We start from the raw sequence: 7,737 nt of genomic DNA, 5'->3' as shown, positions 1-7,737 counted from the left end.
CCCCCCCCCCCCCCCCCCACACACTCTGTTAATGATGTTGTGTGTAATTGAAACGAAATTGGAAATGGTGGCTTCCTTAAATGTACACTCCCCAGGTTTTCCAAATATGCTACAAGTGGAAAACTCCCGAGTACGTACTTTTCTCTTTTTCTTTTGTTTGGCTGTCCTTACTTTTACTTACTTACTTTTTCTCTTTCCTTTCTTAGCACATTCTTTCCTTCCTTCCATCTCTGTCCTTTCTCTGTTCTTCTGTTTTTCCTCCAACTGTCTTCCTTTTTCATTTCCTCTCTGTCTTTTTTCCTGCCCTCTTTCTTTTTCCTTTGTATCTTCTCTCTTACCTCTGCATCTACAGTATCTCCTTTCCCTGTTTGTCTCCCTGAGTAAGACACTGAACCCCGAGTTGCTCCCGACGGGCCGGCCAGCACCTTGCATGGTGGCTCCGCCGCCATCTGTGTATGTATGTGTGTGTGTGTGTGAACGGATAATTGAAAGGCACATTTTAAAGCACTTTGTCCAGTAAAGTAGAAAGGCGCCATATATGTGCAATCCATTTAACATTTTCTTGCCATAAAACATTTTGTTCAGCCAGTTCTGGTCGATGGAAATAGATAAGAATAAATTATTCTACATTACACTATAACAGTGCACTGCTGTCGCATTATGCTGATCAGATGCGACTAATAATGATATTATGCTAATGCCGAGCTACTGCATAACACAGAAGGTGCACGTATCTATCAGAAACCAAGACGATGAGCAGGAGGTTCTTGTTTCAAACGCTCAGAGAGCTGTAAAGTGAGTTACTTAAAGCCATAAATCCGCTGGTTTTGCAAAAATGTATTATTAGATCCCTAACCCCGTCAGGACCTTGTAGACATATTTGGGTAATTTTATGCTGCGAGGTGTTTGTAACCGTACGTTTATCTGTGATGCATGAGGGACAGAGGGGTCAGACGTGGTGTGAATTACTCTGCACTCTAAAGAGCATCATGCATATTCATAGTATCATCCCAGTTTGGATCGTTTGCGTCAGCGGACACAACTAAATCAGGCCACTAAAAACACAAATTTTAGCTTTTTTTTTTGTTCCAACCATCCAATGCTTTGATTTCTTTGTAGTTTCTTCATTAATGACATCCAGCACTCTCCCACCTCTCTCATCGCCACAGGGGTGAAAGCGGTGTTCTCCGGCCATTATCACCGAAACGCCGGCGGTTGCCACGGCGGCCTGGACATGGTCGTGAGCTCGGCCATCGGGTGTCAGCTCGGCGAGGACACCCACGGCCTCAGGGTGGTCGTAGTGACCGCTGACGACGTCATCCACCGCTACCACAGTCTGGAGCAGCTGAGTGCACGCGGCATGGACGAGGAGCTCAGGAAGCTGCTGCAGGTCTGAAGGCCAAAAGGAGGGAAAATCCCCAAAAAACTACAACAATTTGGGTTTTTCAGTGAATTGTTTTTGTTTCATAGCGTTTTGAGCCCCTGTTCTTAGAGGCACTCGAGGTTTTTGGAGACCGGCGTTGGTCAACACGTCAACTCATAAGAATGTGAGCTAATAAATTCATTCATATTGTATGTTCCTAGTACACCATTTTCTCCAATGTGTGATAAGCTAAAACGTCATGCTTAGGCTAATGATCTTCCAGGGCACAAGTCTCAAAGGTGACCAATCATCAAAAGTCTGCATATTCAATAAAGTGGAGAATAAATTATAATTTATATTGAGGCATGTTGGATTAGAAAACACAAAAATAGCAGTGAGTTCACACCAAAATGCAACTACAAGCCAAATAATAAAGCGTACGGAATTTTATGATGCAATAAATTGTGTTTAGTCTCTCTCTCTCTCTCTCTCTCTCTCTCTCTCTCTCTCTCTCTCTCTCTCTCTCTCTCTCTCTCTCTCTCTCAGATCATTGAATGTGCACTAAAACTACATTCAGTTTGTCAGATGTCTTTAAATGTACCCAAACCTTTCCATCGTTAAAGGAATATTCCACCCTAAAACACTGAATTTGTAAACATTTAAAACAGCTTTCTGGAGGTGGTCTTTGCGTTTTCTGCCTGTTTTCTGCAGATAACCGTGGTAACGGCACAAACAAAAACTCCTCATAAAAGAAGAACGAGAAAGGAGTCCTTGCCCAACAGCAGCCGGGAATGTGGGCGGGGCTTGTTTGCTTAATTCACTTTAGCAGTGTTTAAAGGCCGTTGAAAAGCATCATGGGAGATGTAGGAAATCTCTATGGTTAAGACAAAGTGTGGATGAGGTAACACATTTCAGCTTGATCCCAAAATGCCTACTGGACTGCACTGAATGCAGCAGGTAGATGTGAGAGTATTAAAGGGTGGAATCTTTCTTTAAAGAACCTAAACTAGACTATGCCTCAGTCTAATAACTTGTGGGCTATCCTATGCAATCTATTCTTATTATCAAATTGTGTGTATTTTTTACGTTTAATGTGGTACGATGTTTAAGATGTGGAGCTGACCGCTGACCTGATCAGACTTACACTGCCCTTACAGGTAGAAGACACTGAGAGGGTGTTTTTACCGTCCAGCCAGCATACTGTTTTAAATAGTCTTTTAATATATTTAAGCTTAAAATATTATCCTTAATCCATATCAATTATTACAAAAGTAAATTATAATCTTTAAGAATTCCGTCCTGGTTGATAAAGAAAAATGTCACGGGTGACACCTGTGGCAATATTTAAATGTGATCTACTGTATTAAGTGTTTCCTGTGACTGCTTCACAATAAAAGCCACACAGTGTTTTGCCTGTTACACTTTTAAATGATACACGTTTAGATGAAGCGGCAGCAGAAGGAATGTTCGGTTAGCATTAGCTGTAACCCTTACTTACAGCTCTGATATCAATCAGATTAAACAGTAAGGCCGAAAAACATACTTGTCCCATGTGAACAAAATTTATATTCAGCGCCAATAACCAGGATAAACTATTATGTAAAGATGTTATTAGACACTGTTTATGCATTGAAAGGTGATTGCAGGACAAAAATGGGTCCACAAATAATATAAAAAAGGGGTTTTACCTTGTGACAATGTCTAAAGGTTTGATTTTTTTGTTGGGAAGCAGAATGTATTGGAACCCACTCCATTACAGATAAATAAAAAATGTCAAGCTACTTTTTTGTCTGTGAAAGTGTAGATCTAGACTTTTCTTGGTAAATATTTCTTCATTGAACCAGAGACTTAACACTTTAATCCCAACTAATCAGTTTAATCGGTTTGGGACCCTAGCTGTGAACTGTGAAGAAATGAAAGTGTAATAGTGTTGGAAAATGGCAAACTAAAGGACCGGTGTCAGGCTGAAAGGTAGTGATAGTGATGTGATTAATGGTGGGAGACTGTTAGGCCGTCCCAGTGTACCAGCCTACTCACTGCAGGCTTGGGAAGCTCACGGTCCTCAAATTGTCTTTAAAATGGACATTTCTGCAACTAAATGACTTTCTGAGAACCCTAAATGACTCTACTGGATCTCTCTCACACACACACACACACAGACACACACACACACACACACACACACAGACTCTCACAGTTACTCTGACCAACTGGGAATTTAAGAGAGTTGTCATGGCAACCCTTTAGCAACACATCTGTGTGTGTTGGAGAGAGACTGTGTGTGTTTGTTTGTGTGTGTGTGTGTGTCTCTCTCCTTGGTTTGGAGAGCACTGTAGGTGATTTCTTCATCAGCGCTATGATCACTGACCTCATTTCACACTGACGTGTTCTCTCTTTTCCAAAAAGTCAGCATGTGATGGAGGAAGGGGGGTGGGGGAGGGGGGGGGGTTGTCTGAGAGGAATGGATAATGAGTGTGAAAGGCGACTCAGTCCATCTCCTTCATTTCCTGTCTGAGAAAGAACCTTTTGTCCTTATCTATTTTTATATCCTCGTTGTAGCCGAGCTCAATCACATTGTTCTTTATCTTGCGTTGTGTGTGATTTGGTTTTACAGGACATTTGCTCTACGAATCGGGGAACATCACACACTTTGACTTGTTCCTGTGTTAAATTCTAATGACACTATGACTGTGACACGATTGGTTGTATTTTTATAATAAATGTTTAATCTAACGATGGCCGCGTGTGACTGTGTTTATTATAAAGCGTTAGCTATTCTTAGTACTTTAAAAGTTGGACCACAAACAACTTTTCATGTTTCTGAACCTTAGTAAGACACTAAATTCCTAATGTCTTCACTACTCAGAAATTGCTACATTAAATTACACTTAAAGAGGCTGTAGTTTCATCCTTTTCTGCATATTTGTACGCTTGTCCTCTACTAGAATAGTGCGAAAAGCCTAACGCAAGTGTCTTTGCTAGTTTAAGACCATTTCCCGTCCAGCGCCCACGTCGTTTAACCCTTGTTTTGTCTTCCCGTCAAAATTGAAAATCAACAGTTAAATGATGCATTTATCAATGTCTTCAACTTTTTCTTACACTTCTGTCCTTATTTTTCAAAGTTTGTCACTTTTTTCACGTTTTCAACACTACTTAACACTAATTTATTACTTTAGTTTTACAGTTATTTTGGGAATTTATGGTCATAAACCTCATTTATAGGAAATTTTACCTAATGTTTGAGTTAGAAAAACAAAAATTAGGAATTATTTAGACTAAAATTAAAGGAAATGATGTTGATGGATAATCATAGACTGAAATATGTCAACTTTTACTCAATACTATTTGGAAACCACTTCAATTTATTTTTCAAATGCTATAAAATGTAATAAGACACCCCAAAATTAATAAAAGTAGAGATTTGTACTTGCCAAAGAGCATTTGAATCATGTTGTTTTGGGTATTAACAATTAAGGAAGGTAGTTAAAAAGAACACTGATATAGGAAAACGAGTCAATTTGACCCAAGGACAACATAAGGGTTAAATAGCAAATGCACCTGCGCCCATGGGTGTGCCGGTCTTACAGGGAGGTGTGTTCAGGTGAATTCTTAGTATGTTGCTTTCTTGAAGCAATGGGACGTCATCGCGCCATTGACCAACAAAACCTGCTCTAAAGTCAGTAACGCTGCATAGCATTGAATTTTAACAGCCCATTACTAAAATGCACATTAGCTTGTTCACAGCACACACACATAAAAAGATTACATCAAAAAATATAACGGTGTGAATCCACCAAAAGTTGAAGTAACAATAGTAGTAATAGTGATAACATAAAGTAATAATTCAATCTACACAGCTCTATAAAGAAGGAAATATCTCTTCATTCCTGTTCTCCAGTGCGCCAAGGTAAACACGCGGCTAGCTTTTGAAGGGAGTGGGAGATGACACTCTGAATGGTTTATTGCATGTAAAGCCCAAAACACACCTTTGATTAATGAAGACACTAAGTACAACCCTTTTGAACCATGCGCCTGGATTTAGACAGGCCCTAAACGCACCTGCGCCACATGCGCTTCACGCCGTGTGCTTAGATCATTGAAATAGAGACCTATATGTTTCTCATACTGCTGCAGCTCCTCTGCCTAAAACACTGTCGGAGTTCTTGGCTCGCCTTCCTGAAAAGCCCACTCTTCTCTGATTGGTCAGCTGGCCCACTCTGGCCGACTGTGCTTTCTCAGGCAGCACCAATGGGCAGCACGTATGAAAAACTGGGCGGGCTTCCTCAATCACTGACATCACTAACTGAGGAATTTTAAAAAGGAATGTGGGCAAGATGTTTTCAGGCAGTTGAGAGAAGAGAAAGCGCCATTTGGAGTGAAATGTGTTTGTATGTACTTGATGATACATGTATTACATACACCCAAAACTATATAACATACTTAAAGGTGGTACAAATATCCAAAAAGCATAATAGGGGTTCTTTAAAATGTTTATGTCTATCAACCTGCAGCTCTGTTATGTCATGTGTACTTAGGGATAACAGAGGGCTGTTTCATAAAGCAAGATCACCAATTAGGACAGGCTTACTTCTGTAAAAGGGGTTATTTTCAGGAAGTTCTGTTTTATTAGTATGACCCATGTAACTGAACTTTTTCCTCCAGTGGTCCTCTTTAAGGCTTCCTCTCTACTTCTGCACTGTGAACACTGAATTTGTAGTAAGTCAAATCCATCACTTATTAAGTGTAATCATGAGCTCATATTGTTGAGGTGACTATCTCAGGCTTCTTTGTGTCAGAGCATCTGTTATCCTGGGACCTCTCTCTCTCTCTCTCTCTCTCTCTCTCTCTCTCTCTCTCTCCTGGCTATTGATGCCTCATCTCTTCTGTGTTGGTGTGGTGCACCTCAAGGTCTCCATGATGGAGAGGAGTTTACGTGGCTTATGTATGTTTGGCGACACCTAATGCTCAAAGTCCTTTCAGATCCATATCTTTACTTTATATCTAGAGTAATGTGGTGTTATTTTAGTGTTAAATGTCATCCCGTCTGTCCAAACTGCATACTGTAATAATCCATTCATGACATCTATTGCACGTTTGCCTGATATCGGACGGAATTGTCCTCATGTTTCAATCTTTCTGGCCTTAAAAGAATGCTAATATAAATGATTATAACTTCCATTTAGTAGATGTCCTCACATTGTGAGGAGAGTACTGAGAATACAGAATGCTGTTGTAACACTGTACTGGTGTTGTTTTTTCGCGTACACTTTTGGATTTTTATTTAGTTTTCCAGTCCAGAAAAGTGTAAAAGATCATTATTATACCACAGAGGTGCAATTAGGCTCCAAATATTTTGGGAACCCATTTTTCTTTGAGCCTTCTGCTACTCAGTGGCTAGATTGGTTAGGTTTAAAGCGTAAATTATCCTTAGTATGTTTACCTGATATTCCCTGATCCAATTCCAACAGCACTAAGCCTAGCATAACCTTTGATTTCTAATGTGATGTTTTTAAGCAACACTAGAAAACGTTTCCCACTTCGGTCCCCCTACAGGTTGGAAGCGGAATTGTCCCCTGATGTCTCACTGGAACAACAGATCCGCCACCTGATCTGGCGTGCGGTGATAGCCGGTAAGCCAGAGCCGCGAAGCGAATGCAGAAGTGCCGTTCACCCTGTTATGAATTGTTGAACTATTGAAACAATTTTGGAAACATTATTTTAAGGTACAAAAAGTTCTCTACTGTTGCTTTAAGAATAGCTTTGTGACACCTGTTAATTCCAGCATCTTCCATGCATTGTTGTGCACTTGCCACTAAAACATGTACCTGTTCCTGTTTTAATCTGCACACATTTTGATACTAAGCATTCCTTTTCTTTTACAAATGATTTTGACCGATGATTTATCTTTCATCTTTGTCTCATTCTGCCCCTTGTGTCACTGTGTACAAAACAAACCCTTCACCTAAAATAACATCCATGTACAGTATAAAGAGATGATTAAAAAAGGATATATATGTCCTCTGAGTGTACCAAATCATTTTTTTGTGGCAAGCATTTCCATACTTTTGAATGGCGGTGTAATGTTTAGCCCCGTAGTGGAAGGAGGAGGAATGGACTCAGGGGTTTTTCACCTGGTGCTTCGATTCATTTCCTCAGCAGTCAAAAGGAAGTGCAGTATTGCAAGGACGACTTATTGCAAAATTAGATTAAAAGAAACAAAAACATGAAAACTAAAAACTAACTATTGAAATTATCATCATAAACGGATATCAAACAAAATAATACATAGGCTAAATAAGGCCCTGTCTGTTTGGGCCCTAGCGCCTGCACCCTTCCCGTCCTAAGTCGTTCTCTCTAGCGGAGACTCGGCCTCT

At 40.2% G+C, this 7,737-nt stretch overlaps 1 protein-coding gene across 1 annotated transcript in view; it reads left to right on the top strand.

The window, feature by feature from the left end:
- cpped1 (calcineurin-like phosphoesterase domain containing 1) overlaps positions 1-4,096 on the top strand; it is a 46,857-nt gene extending 42,761 nt beyond the window's left edge. Inside the window, exon 6 of the mRNA XM_034860724.1 lies at positions 1,170-4,096. Within this exon, the coding sequence (XP_034716615.1) occupies positions 1,170-1,396 (227 nt within the window). The 3' untranslated portion in view covers positions 1,397-4,096. The remainder of the gene's footprint in view (positions 1-1,169) is intronic.
- Positions 4,097-7,737: the final 3,641 nt, after the last annotated feature.

The sequence above is a fragment of the Etheostoma cragini genome, chromosome 21 (genome assembly GCF_013103735.1).
Source record: "Etheostoma cragini isolate CJK2018 chromosome 21, CSU_Ecrag_1.0, whole genome shotgun sequence".
In the NCBI taxonomy this organism is placed as follows: Eukaryota; Metazoa; Chordata; class Actinopteri; order Perciformes; family Percidae; genus Etheostoma; species Etheostoma cragini.
This window is presented reverse-complemented; position numbering and strand designations above follow the sequence as displayed.